Consider the following 14,145-nt stretch of genomic DNA (forward strand, 5'->3'; position numbering starts at 1 on the left):
ATATCTCTTGATGGGTTATAAAAAACAGTATGTCATCATGCCATACTTAGCCAGATGGTCAGAAAGTTATATTAAGACTTTAGAAGGCTAGGTGCGTGGCTCACACCTGTAATCCCAGCATTTTGGGAGGCTGAGACAGGAGGATCACTTGAGGCCACGAGTTTGAGACCAGCCTGGGGAACGGAACGAAATTATTTCTGAGACAAACAAAAACCTCAGACAGTGAAAGTGAGAGAGCTTAGACTTAAGCCCTTTGATTATAGTACTGAAGAGGCAAATGGTACAATTACAATAGCCAACATTTACTGAATGATTGATATGTGGCACTGTGTTAACCGTACAGCTTTATCACATCTGTGGTGTTATGTTCATTTTAAAGTGAGAAAGCTGGGACCTAAATCCAGGAGGTTTGCCTCCAGAGTCTCACTCAGAGCCACTATGCTGTTAGAACACCCTACGTATGCATTTTTATAGATACGCCCATGCTTTTTAGGTTGCCTTAAAAATTATTCATTACATATAAGACATCCTTGTACTTTTTACAATCAATGGCATCTTAAAATCAAGGAGTATGGTAAATACCTGCCGTAGGATCAGATGATAAGTATCTTAAAGTGCTTCTAGAAAAAGTGGATTAGAGGGGCAGGTGTTACAAGGTGAGTATGCTGAGCCTGGTCTTCAGAACCCCACCATTGCAGAACAAGTGAAAACCACCGGGAGTAGTGTCAGTCAGCCGGAGTGCTTTCTGCAGTTTTGAGAGGAGTTCCTCCACACGAAGCACCCTACCTCCCATACCCGCCTAAATCTATGTCCAACCCAAACGGCAGCTCCTTCAGGAAGTGGTCTGTGGCTATATGAGAAGATGCACATGGGAGCAATTTTCAAATTATGAAGGGATGGAACCAATACGTGAAAGATGGGATTTTATCACTAAAGTTATCCTCGCTCCTCTCCTGGCCTCAGTTTCTCTAAACTGAAAGGAAGAGGTGGCTTAGCCTATCTCTTCCTTTTATAATTTCTGCCTCTAACCTCTTGAGATTTCTGCCAATCTGCTTTGAAAAGCAAATTTTCTTCCTCAGACCTGCAGGAGGCGGCTCCTCCGGGCTGGCAGCTCAGCAGGGCGGGGCTCGGGGAGCAGGAGAAGAGGCGGGGGCTCGGAGGGAAGCGCGGCCGCAGCCACGTGACTTCCTTCCCAAGGAGCCTCAGCTGCCGGCCTCCCAGCAACCGGTGCGTCCCGCCTAGCGACGCCTGCGCATCCCGGTTGGCCCTCGGGGGCGGTTGTGGCAAGGCGGTGCCCACGGTCGCGCTGCTCATTGGCTCGCGCTGCCGTCGATCAGACCCGTTGCCCGGGCGCCCGCAGGCGGTGCTGTCGGATGCCCCGCCCCTTGGCCGCCAGGTTCGTGGCTGGCTGGCCGCTGCTGTCACTCCCCGGCCGTTTCCCTGCGGCCAGCGCTGTACTTGGGGCGGGAGGAAGAGGGGCCGGACTGGGGCCTGACGAGCCGTCGCCGTCTTCGCGGCTGCTATGACCAGCGGGCTAGGCGCCCTCCGCAGCTCCGCGCAACGCTAGTCGCGGCCGTGCGCCCGCCGTAGCCGTCTGCGTCCCCAGCGCGGCCGCTCCCGCGGCCCCCTCGGCTCTGCCAGCGCCGCCTGCGAGGCGAGGCGAGGCAACGCGGAGGCAGGATGAAGATGACGGTGGATTTCGAGGAGTGTCTGAAGGACTCGCCCCGCTTCAGGTAACCGGCACGGCCGCCCGGCGTCACCGCGGAGCTGCCTTCCCGGCGCTGGGGGCGTGAAAGCCGGGCCCGCGCACCGGGAGGAGGCCCCGCCGTCCGCGCCTTCCGACGGGGCGAGCGGCCGTTGCCGCCGCTTCCAGCCTGCGAGGGCACTGCAGTCCCCACCGAGCGTTCCCGAGGGGCGAGGAAGTGGCGGGGACGGGGACGTCGTCTCCTCATTTCTTTCCTCGCCCTCTGCCGGGCCGGAGCGCCCCGAAGGCCGGCGCACCCGCTCCCGCTGGGGCAAATGGGGTGCAGCCGCGCTCCCGAAGTCTCGTCCCCTTCTCGGGCGCTCGCTCTCGCCCCCTTCCTCCTCTGGCTGCTCTTCCTTCCCCCTTCCTTCCCCCTTCCTTCCGCCCCTTCTTGGTTTCCACCCCCTCCCCACCCCCTCTTTGAGGGAGCTTTCAGGGCATCCTCTTGCAGTTCACTTAGTTCCTCTTTGCGCTTTTCTGCCCCGCTTCCCCGGGGAGGAGGGAGTAGGGGGCGAACTGGGACGCCGGCTTCTGCTTCGCGGTGCCCCCGGCCAGAGCGACTCTCCGGAGGGCGCCGGCGGTGGGTGCGTGGGGGAATCGCGAGGGGAAGCGCTGTGACCAACCGCGGTCCATGGACCCTAGTTGGTGACTACCTGCTTTTCTTTCCACTTAAGCTCCTTGAAGGGGGCGCAGCTGTCGAGGGGTACTGGGCTGAGGGCGGAGGACTAGGAGAAAAGTGCATTTCTGTTTTGAGAACGGAAGTAGGAGGGCCGTGAAGATTGCCTGTGTGTTCCTCTTCCAGCAGCCTCTGCCTTGGAGGGCCCGGATCACAGTCGGATGCTCCCAGTGGATCTGTCACAGAGCTGACAGGGGGGCACTACGACTCACATGGGCTGCCCTTCTTTCCATGTGAGTGGCCGTCCAGGACACAGGTTCTTTCTGTTTTGAGTATGGTAGGAAACTCTCAGTTGTTTTGGACAATGGAGTTTTTCTAGGTTGCATTTTACAGGGCTGGCCATAGTCCTTACACATATAAGGCCTTAACACTACCGTTAGATAGTGACATTTCTTGAAAGCTTCCTCTGAACATTGGCGTGTGTGTGCCCGCTGATGTCTGGGCCAAACCTGGATTGTAAATTGCATCTTCTGCCTGGGAACTAACTGTTCTCATCCTTAACACTGTTAATTGAATTTCTTATTCTCCTTTCAGTGAAAAGCAAGGAAAAGAATTGTAAAACTAAGGCACTGCTACTTAGAGAAGATTTAAGAACGCTTTTTGCCTTTGCCCTTTGATGATTTTGGGGTGTTAATTTTATTGGAGCTTAGGGCTGTTGCTTATTTAACAAAACCCACTTCCTTTGATAGCTGTTGCGATTCGTTTTTGAAACTTTGATGTTCTGCATAATTGAAGGACTCAAGAGACACAAATAGATTGCCTAGGACAGGCGTGCAGGTTGATTTCCAGAACAGTGTGGCAAGTGGAGTAATTTTTAAAGTGCACCTTAGAAAGCTTTTTGTGAAATTTTGTTACTATGACTCAGCTATTTATTTTTAAGTGAAATAATCACAGCATTTTTCTCTTAGAAGGTGTAGCTCTGAGCTCCCTTTGTTTCACATTAATTTTTTTTTTTTTTAAGTTGAGAGAAGTGATTTGGAAATACTTCTAGCTACTGGGGTTGGTCACAAACCATGTGATGTCTTTGTTTTTGAAATAAAGGAATCATTGAATATAAAATGAGACGGCAAGATACTGATTAAAGTTGTAGGGAATATTATAGTGAACTTTTATTAAGCTCGATTGTAACATAAATTCTATGTTAATTAAAATATTAGAGGTTTTCAAGAGTTGTTTCCCATATTCCAATTATTGTTAGCTGCAAATTGGGAAGAGATATCAAAATTTCAGTAAATTCAACATCTTATATACATTTTAGGGACAAATTAGATTTGCAGTAGAGGGAAGACTGCCAAGAAATAGAAGTTTCATTATTCATATTCTTAATTTTTTATGGTTTTTTCCATAATCCTGTTACTATGAGGATTTGTGTAGCATTTGAAAAGAATATTTCAGAAGTCTTCATTCACATGTTGTGTGTATAAGAAGAGCTTTACTTTTGAGAGTATTGTGTCTGTTGAGTGATAGTGAAACTTGTATCAAAATAAAGAAACTTGTGAGGCCTGGGCTTGTTTTTTGATAGTAAGGCAGCTGCACTTGTCTCCTGATCTATTGTGCTGTCTTTAAACTAATACCTATTTTTATTCATAAATGAATCTTATGGCTTTTAAGTCTAGTGTGTGCACATAACTGCCTTGGTGCTGTAGAATTAATGCAAAAGGCGCATCTTGCTGATGAAAATTTCACCACTGTTGGAGCTTTAAGGAGATCGAGACCAACCTGGTGAACATGGTGAAACCCCGTCTCTACTAAAAAATACAAAAAATTAGCCGGGCGAGGTGGCGGGCGCCTGTACTCCCAGCTACTCGGGAGGCTGAGGCAGGAGAATGGCGTGAACCCGGGAGGCGGAGCTTGCAGTGAGTTGAGATCCGGCCACTGCACTCCAGCCCGGGAGACAGAGGGAGACTCCGTCTCAAAAAAAAAAAAAAAAAAATTTTCCTGTTAAATCAATGAGGAGAATACAAGGGGACTGGTTGAAACAGGGAGAAGGATGTTGCAGTTGCAACATTGTCTTTTGTAATTTGAATAGTCAATGGTTACTTTTACATCCCAGTGAATATTTTTTTGTTTTGGATTGGAGGGTACATTTCGTTGTGTAATTTTGGGTTCCCTTTTTGGTTTTTTAAATACCAGTTTAAAATCAGCTTAAAGGTCAAAATCTTGTTCATCTAAAATCTAAAAACCTTGTTCATCTAAAAATCTACAGGAATGTAAAGTGCGTAAGTATACTTTTTTTTTGAGTGGAAATTTTGCATTTTGGCCAAAATATGTTGAAGTTTGAATTTGTTTGGGCCCTACATTGTATGTAGTTGCATGTAATAGGTCTTTAAAACTTTACAAAACCTCCATAAAAATACTGCATTTCTTTTATTTAAACATACTCTTGGACTGAACACTGTGGCTCACATCTGTAATTCCAGCACTTTGGGAGGCCGAGGCCGGCCGATCACTTAAGGTCAGGAGTTTGACACCAGCCTGGCCAACATGGTAAAACCCCATCTCTACTGAAAATACAAATATTAGCTGGGTACAAGTGTGCACCTGTAATCCCAGCTACTTGGGAGAATGAGGCATGAGAACTGCTTGAACCCGGGAGGCAGAGGCTTCAGTGAGCTGAGGTCGCGCCACTGCACTCCAGCCTGGGCAACAGAGACTCTCTCAAAACAAACAAACAAACAAAAACCCAAAACGTGTTCTGTTTTATTTAGGAAGTGAATATCTGTTTGAAATAAAACGTAAAATAAATAAATTGAATAAATAAAAATCTTTCTGAATTATGTGAGATTTTTGTCCTGAGCAATGTTCAAGTGTAAAAACATTATGGCTGGTACAGTGGTTCATGCCTGTAATCGCAGCAGTTTGGGAGGCTTGAGACAAGAGGATCGCTTGAGGCCAGGAGTTTGAGACCAACCTGGGCAACAAAGTGAGACCCCGTCTCTACAAAAATAAAACAATTAGTTGGACGTGGTGGTGTGCACCTGTGATTCCAGCTACACGGGAAGCTGAGGCAGAAGAATTTGTTGAGGCAGGAGGTCAAGGCTGCAGTGAGCTATGTTCACACCTCTGCACTCCAGCCTGGGTGACAGAGCTGGACTCTCTCTGTCTCTCTCTCTCTCAAAAAAAAAAAAAAAAAGAAAAGAAAAAAAATTGGCCTTAGCCTTAGTATGCTTTAGTTTTTATCTGATAATTTATTTTTATCGTTTAACAATGTCTATCATATACCATCCTGAAGGTTTTTCATTTCTAGATTCTATTTCAGATATGATTCTTGTTCAGTAACTTAGAATAACTTTTTTTTTTTTTTTTTTTTTAAAAAAGGTGTTTGTGGGTGAATTTTGTTTGACAGAGTGAGTCTTACTTTGTTATCCAGGCTGGTCTCCAACTCCTGGACTCAGGTTCCCCTGCCTCAGCCTCCTGAGTAGCTGGGATTACAGGTATGAGTCACCATGCTCAGCCAGGTGAAAGGTTTTAATGGGTGAAAGACATTGGAATAAAATGTGACTACTAAATACACCTCAGTTATGTGTTGCTATTAAGTCTGGATTGGTGCCAATCCTGTCTCCTTCCTTTGCCTTCCATCTTTAGAATAAACTTTTAGCAACTGGCAGTTAATACAGTGGGCAAGGGCTAAGGGGAAATGTGTGTGTGTGTTTTTTAATCTCAGAAGCAATAGAATGGAATTATAAAGTAATTTTATTGTGAACCAAAATACAGAAATCCTGACTGGGTGTGGTGGCTCACACCTGTAATCCTAGCACTTTGGGAGGCTGAGGTGGGTGGATCACTTGAGGTCAGGAGTTTGAAACCAGCCTGGCCAGCATGGTGAAAAACCATCTCTACTAAAAAATACAAAAAAATTAGCGGAGTGTAGTGGCGGGCACCTGTAATCCCAGCTACTTGGGAGGCTGAGGCAGGAGAATTGCTTGAACCTGGGAGGCGAAGGTTGCATTGAGCCGAGATGGCATCACTGTACTCCAGCCTGGGGGACAGAGTGAGTCTCCATCTCAAAAAAAAAAAAAAAAAAAAAAAGTCTTGTAGGTGGGGTGCAATGGCTTACATTTGTAATCCTAGCACTTTGGGAGGCCAAGGTGGAAGGCTCACTTGAGCCCAGGAGTTCGAGACCAGCCTGGGCAACATAGAGACCTTGTCTCTAATTTTAATTAAAAAAAAAAAGCTTGTAAAGTAGGACTTATCCTCATTTTAAAAATGTGTGTGTGTGTGTTTTGTTTTGTTTTTTTTGAGACGAGTCTTACACTGTCGCCCAGGCTGGAGTGCAGTGGTGTGATCTCTGCTCACTGCAACCTCCACCTGCCGGGTTCAGGCGATTCTCCTGCCTCAGCCTCCCAAGTAGCTGGGATTACAGGTGCCCGCCACCACGCCTGGCTAATTTTTTACTAGAGATGGGGTTTCACCATGTTGGCCAGGCTGGTCTTGAACTCCTGACCTTGTGATCCGCCAGCCTTGGCCTCCCATAGTGCTGGGATTACAGGCGTGAATCACCTCGACCAGCCTAAAAAATGTTTTAAAAAATCCGCAACTGGACATTTTGATAGATGAGTTGACTTTTTACTTCTTTTGCTAGTAATTGACTTTCTTAATGGTGGACTTTCACATGGTGGACCTGGAAGGGAATTCACTCGTTTACTTTATATGTTAAGCCAAAGGCTTCAATTTCATTTGTTAGGCTGGGTATAATCTCAACAGTTTGGGAGGCTGAGGAGGGAGGATCACTCAAGGCCAGGAGTTTGAAGTCAACCTAGGCAACAGAGTGAGACCCTGTCTTTACAAAAATTAGAACAGCAACAAAAAGTAGCCAAATGTGGTGAATGTGGTGGCCCACACCTGTAGTCCCAGCTACCCAGGAGGTTGAGGCAGTAGGATTGCGACGCCCTGGAGTTTGAGGTTACAGTGAGCTATGATCATGCCACTGTACTCCACTCTGGAAAACAGAGCAAGACCCTGTCTCTTTAAAAAAATTATTTAAGAAATTGTGTCAGTTAAATTTGCATTGTTTATGGTATCTTTTATCATATAGAAATTTAAAAGCTGGCTTTTGTTTATTGCCTAGAAAAGTCTTCCCTACCCCATTATAGTTTTTTGTCATTTTATAGTGATTTTAAGTTTCATATAATGCAGCTGAGTCTTAGTTTTGATTGTAGAAGATAATCTGTTTTCTTCCTAGTGAAAACCACTTGTTCTAACACCTTTGAAAAAATTCATTCTTCATTAATTTAAAATGAATTGCACACCCCTTTTGTGATGTGTGGGAGAACAAATTTCCCCTTGTTACATGTTTTACAAATTTAGTCTTTACAGTACTTTTTTCTTCAATTTCAGAAGAGGTTATGTCTTTCTATGTATTTTGGCCTTACTTATTTAAAACTTTTATTATGTAAAATTTCAGGGATGATTCAACTATATGGTATTTAGGAAGAGACATACTTTAGATTTAAAGACATAAATAGTTTGAAAGTAGAAGACAAACCATGCAAACAGTGCCCAGAAGAGAGGTGGAGTGGCTGTGCTAATAGCAGAGAAAATAGACTTTAAGACAAAAATTACTACAGACAAGTATAGTAAGAGGGCTGGGCGTGGTGGCTCACTTCTGTAATCCCAGCACTTTGGGAGGCTGAGGTGGGCAGATGGCTTGAGCTCAGGAGTTCGAGACCAGCCTGGGCAACATGATGAAACCCTGTCTCTACCCAAAATACAAAAAAAGTTAGGTGTGCGTGGTGGCACATGTCTGTGGTCCCAGCTACTCAGGAGGCTGAGGTGGGAGGATCACTTGAGCCTGGGAGAGGTGGAGGTTGCAGTGAACTGAGATCGTGCCACTGCACTCCAGCCTGGGTGACAGTGAGACTGTGTCTCAAAAAAAAAAAAAAAAGAAAAAAGTGTGTGTGTGTGTGTGTGTGTATAAATAAAAGGGTCAATCCATAACAAAGACATAATGACTATAAATATATATTCGCTTAGTTGAGCTCCAAAATACACGAAACAAAAACTGACAGCATTGCAGGCAGAAATAGACAATTCAGCAATCATAGTTTGAGATATAAATACTTCCAATAATGAGTGGAACAACTAGGCAGATGATTAATAAGGAAATAGAAAATGTGAACAGCACTATAGACCAAGAAGACTTAATAGTTATCTATAGGACACTTCATACAGCAGCAGCAGAGTTCACATTCTTTTTGAGTTTACATGAAGTTTCCTTCAGCGTAGACTATGATGTTAGGCCATTAAACAAGCCTCAATACATTTTAAAGTATTGAAATCATACAAAATGTTTTCTGACCACAAGGGGATAAAATTTGAAATCAATAGCAAGGAAATCTGAAAAATTCACAAATATGTAGAAATTAGCAATACACTCCTGAGTAAACAGTGGATCCAAGAAGTCACAAGCAAAATGAAGAAATGCTTTCAGATGAATGAAAACAAAAATAGAACGTGCCAAACTTATGGGGTACAGCTCAAGCACTGCTTACAGAGAAATTTATACCTCCAAACGCCAATATTAAAAAAAATGAAAAAAAGAGGCTGGGTGCGATGGCTCATGCCTGTAATCCCAGCACTTTAGGAGGCCGAGGCAGGCGGATCACGAGGTCAGGAGATCGAGACCAGCCTGACCAACATGGTGAAACCCCATCTCTACTAAAAATACAAAAATTATCGGCATGGTGGTGCACACCTCTATTCCCAGCTACTCGGGAGGTTGAGGCGGGAGAATCACTTGAACCGGGGAGGCAGAGGTTGCAGTAAGCAAAGAGTGCGCCACCCACTTCAGCCTGGGCAACAGAGTGAGACTGTCTAAAAAAAAAAAAAGAGAGATCTCAAAATAGTAACCTAATCTTTACCGCAACAAACTAGAAAAAGAAGAGTAAGCAAATCTCAAAGCAGCAAAAGGGAAGAAACTAAAAAAGGTAGAGCAGAAATAAGAGAAAACAGAGAAGAGAAAAATCGAGAAAAATAATTGAAACCAAAAGTTGGTTCTTTGAAAAGCCTAGCAATATTGACAAATCCTTAGAGTGACCAAGACAAAAAGAGCAGTGATTCAGATTACTACATTCAGGAGTGAAAGAGGGCACTTCTCTACTCATTTGAAGAAATAAAAAGGATTATGAGGAAATACTACAGATAATTGTATGACAGTAACTTAGAAGAAATGAATATATTTCAAGAAAGACACAAACTGCTGAAACCGACTCAAGAAATAGAAGATCTGAACAGAACTATAAAAAATAGAGATTGAATTGATATTCAGAAAGTTTCCCAAAAAGAGAAGTCCAAGCCAAGATGACTTCACTGGTGAGTTCTACCAAGTGTTTAAAGATGCACTAATGACATTCCTTCACACTCCTTTAAGAAATAGAAGAGGAGACCACTTTCCAAGGCATCCACATTCCTCATCATTAGTGCATTGTTACCCTGCTACCAAAGCCAGGTGATATATCACAAAAAACCCTACCGACCAGCTGGGCACAGTGGCTTATGCCTGTATTCCCAGCACTTCGGGAGGCCGCGAGGATTGCCTGAGCCCAGGGGTTCAGTCTGGGCAACATAATAGGGAGACCTTGTCTCTACCAAAATAATAATAACAATAATAAATAAATAAATAATAAAATTAGCTGAGTGTGATAGCATGTGCCTGTGATCCCAGCTACTTGAGAGGCTGAGATGGGAGGTTTGCTTGAGCCCAGAATGTCAAGGCTACAGTGAGCTATATTTGCACCACCGCACTACAGCCTGGGTGACAGAGCAAGATCCTGTCTCAAAAAAGAAACAAACAAAACCAGGCCAAGCGTGGCGGCTCATGCCTGTAATGCCAGTACTTTGGGAGGCCATGGTGGGAGGATTGCTTGCATCCAGGAGTTCAAGACCAGTCTGGGCAACATAGTGAGACCTTGTTTCTATAAAAAAATTAAAAGTTAATTGTGTGTGATGGTGCATGCCTATAGTCCTAGCTCCTCAGGAGGCTGAGGACCACTTGAGCCTGGGTAGTTGAGGCTGTGGTGAGCTGTGATCGTGCCACTGCACTCAGCCTGTGTGACAGAGTGAGACCTCATCTCAAAACAAAAATGAAACAAATCCACCAAAAACAAAGCAAACAAACAAACCCTATAGACCAGTATTCCTTATGAATGCAGATATAAAAATCTTTGACAAAAGTACTAGCAAACTGAATATAGCACCATATAAAAAGGATTGTATACCATGACCAAGTCATATTTATCCCAGGCATGCAAAGTTGATTTAATATACAAAAATCAATTAATGTAATATACTATAATAATAGGGTAAAGATTTAAAACAACACAGTCATCTCAATAGATGCAGAAAAAGCATTTGACAAAATCCACTCTCATGATAAAACTATTCCAAAAACGAAGAATAGAAAATTTCCTAACTTGATCCTAATTTGATAACGGCCATCTTTAAAACACCCTCAGCTAACATCATATTTAGTGGTGAAAGACTAAAAAGCTTTCCCCTAACATAAGGAGCAAGAAGCCTGTCACCCCTTCTGTTCAACAATGTTGGAGAGGATAGAGCCAGAGCAGTTAGGCTGGAAAGACAAATTAAAGGCATCCATATAGGAAAAGAAATAGTAAAACTATATTTTTAGATAATATGTCTTATACAATCAGCCTTTGTATCTATGGGTTCCACTTTTGTGAGTCAGTCAATCATGGATTGAAAATATTTTGGGAAAAAACAATAAGAAATAACTATAACAAAGTACAAATAAAAAATAGTATAACAATTATTTACATATAACATTTACATTGCATTAGGTATTAGAAATAATCTAGAGACGATTTAAAGTATGTAAGACCATATATGAAGGTTATTTGCAAATACAATGCCATTTTACACACAGACTTGAGCATCTGTGGATTTTGGTGTTAGTGGGTAGTGCAGGGGGTGGGCAGGGGGAGTCCTGGAACCAATGTCCTTTGGATACCAAGGGATGAAGGTATATAGAAAATGCTAAGGAATCCACAAGGATCAGTTATAACTAGTAAGTTCATCTAGGATGTAGTGTATAAGGTCAATGTACAAACACTATTTGTATTTCTGTATACTAGCAAAGAAAACCAATCTGTCTACAGTGGCATCAAAAAGAGGAAAGTACTTAGAACTGACAGTACACTGAAAACACCAGCGAAAGACCTTGAAGACCTGAGTAAATGGAAATACATCCCATGTTCATGGATCAGAAAGCTGAATATTGTTAAGATGGCAATACTCCCCAAATTGATATTCAAACTAACCACAATCTATTAAAATTCCAACTGGTTTCTTTGAAGAAATTGTCAAGCCGATCCTAAAATTCATGTGGAAGTATAAGTAACCCAGAACAGCCAAAACAATCTTGAAAAAGAACAAAGTTGGAGGATTCAGTTTCCAATTTCAAAAGTTACTACAAAGTGATTGTAATGAAGACCGTGTGGTACTGGCATAAGGATAGACATATAGGTCAGTGAAATAGAATTGAGAGTCTAGAAACAAATCCTTACATTTATGGTGAGCCAGCTTTAACAGAGGTACCCAGACAATTCAATGTGTGAAAGAACAGTCTTTTCAACAAATGGTGCAAAGACAACTGAATATCTACACGTAAAAGTATGAAGCTGGAGCCCTATCTTATGCCATAGGCAAAAATTAACTCAAAATGGATCACAGGCCTACATGGAAGACCTAAAACTATAAAGCTCTTAGGAGAAAACATAGAATTAAATCTTTGTGACCTTGAATTAGGCAATGGTTTCTTAGATATGAAATCTGAAGTACAAGCAACCCAAGAAAAGATTGATAAATTGGATTTCATTAAATTAAAAACTTCCATGCTTCAAAGGACACAGTAAGAACGTTAAAAGTCATGCACAAAGTGGGAGAAAATATTTGCAAATTATACCTGTTAAGGGATTTGTATTAGAGAATATAAAGCTCTGCAACTCGAAGGGCAAATAATCCAATTAAAGAATGGGCAAAGGATTTGAGTAAGTATTTCTTCAAAGAACATGCCCAGATGGTCAATAAGCACATGAAAATATGCTCAATATCATTAACCAGCAATGCATATAAATACAAATGAAACCATGATGAGATACCACTTCATACCCACTAGGATGGCTATACTGGAAAAGACAGATAATAACCAGTGTTGGGAAGAATGTGGAGCTGTTAGAAGCCTTACACATTGCCAGTGGGAATGTAAAATGGTGAGCCACTTTGGAAGAGTTTGGTGGCTCCTAAGATAAGAAGTTAAACATAGAGGCCGGGCGCAGTGGCTCACGCCTGTAATCTCAGCACTTTGGGAGGCCGAGGCGGTTGGATCATGAGGTTAGGAGATCGAGACCATCCTGGCAAACATAGTGAAACCCCATCTCTACAAAAAATACAAAAAAAAAAAAAAAAAAAAATTAGGCATGGTGACTCGCACCTGTAGTCCCAGCTACTTGGGAGTAGGCTGAGGCAGGAGAATGGCATGAACCCGGGAGGCAGAGCTTGCAGTGAGCCGAGATCGTGCCACTGCACTCCAGCCTGGGTGACAGAGTGAGACTCCGTCTCGGGGGGGAAAAAAAAGGTTAAACGTAGAGTTACCATATGAGTTCTAGCCAGCCATTCCACTTCTAGGTGTATACCCAAGAGAAATGAAGGTATATACCCACAAAACTTTGTACAGGAATGTTCATAGGAGCATTATTCACAGCCAAAAAGTGAAACAATCTGTGTCCGTACATGGATAAATAAAATATGGAGTATACAAATGGAATGAAGGTATTCAGCTGTCAAATGGAATGAAGTATGGATGAACCTTGGAAACATTTTACTAAATGAAGTAAGTCAAACACAAAAGCCACATATTATATAATTTTATATGAAATGTCCAGAATAGGCAAATTCGTAGTGTCAAAACAGATTAGTGATTTCTAGGGGTTGGAGGGTGAGGGAAATGCAATTAGTGATTGCTAATGGATATGGGGTTTCTTTTGGGAGTGATGAAGATTTTCTGGAGTTAGATAGTGGTAATGGTTGTAGAACTACTAAATATACTAAAACCCACTAAAGTGTATTTTTAAATGGTGAATTTATGTTGTGAATTAAATCTCAATATAGCTGTTACTGAAAAAGGTTTGAAGCATAGAACATTTATAATCAAATGCATAGGTAGAATAGAAAATACATGTTGAGCCTCCATATTCCTTTCACCCTGACTTAACAGTTATCAATGCATGATGATCTTTAAACCCCACCCCCTTGTTTCCCCATATGTGTGTGTGTGTGTGTGCGCGCATATATATATATTTTTTTTATTTTATTTTTTTTAAGTGAGACATGGTCACACTCTGTCACCCAGTCTGGAGTGCAGTGGTGCAATCTCGGCTCACTGCAAGCTCTGCCTCCCAGGTTCAAGCGATTCTCCTGCCTCAGCCTCCCGAGTAGCTGAGATTACAGGCACGCACCACCATGCCCAGCTAATTTTTGTATTTTTAGTACAGACGAGGTTTCGCCATGTTGGCCAGGATGGTCTCGAACTTCTGACCTCAAGTGATCTGCCTACCTCGGTCTCCCAAAGTTCTGGGATTACAGGTGTGAGCCACTGCTCCTGGCCTCCCCATATGATTTTTGAAGCAAATCTCAGAGTATAGAATTCCATCAGTATATATGTGTATGTCTCTGAAAATATATACACTTTAAAAAAATTATATAACTA

At 42.8% G+C, this 14,145-nt stretch overlaps 1 protein-coding gene across 8 annotated transcripts in view; it reads left to right on the forward strand.

Annotated features, from left to right (window-relative positions):
* Positions 1–1,428: 1,428 nt before the first annotated feature.
* Positions 1,429–14,145, forward strand: part of LOC105470801 (ArfGAP with coiled-coil, ankyrin repeat and PH domains 2) — a 175,644-nt gene continuing 162,927 nt past the window's right edge. For 3 of the 8 annotated variants that reach the window (XM_071090620.1, XM_011723064.2, XM_071090622.1), the window contains exon 1: positions 1,431–1,733. Coding sequence is in view for 5 of the 8 variants with exons in the window: in XM_011723064.2 (XP_011721366.1) it covers positions 1,681–1,733 (53 nt within the window). In the remaining 3 variants the exon portion in view is untranslated. Of the gene's footprint in view, positions 1,734–2,348; positions 2,654–14,145 lie in introns of those variants that run through there. The other 5 variants (XR_011619502.1, XM_011723062.2, XM_011723067.2 and 2 more) reach the window with 5 other exon arrangements.

Source organism: Macaca nemestrina, chromosome 2 (genome assembly GCF_043159975.1).
Source record: "Macaca nemestrina isolate mMacNem1 chromosome 2, mMacNem.hap1, whole genome shotgun sequence".
NCBI lineage: Eukaryota > Metazoa > Chordata > Mammalia > Primates > Cercopithecidae > Macaca > Macaca nemestrina.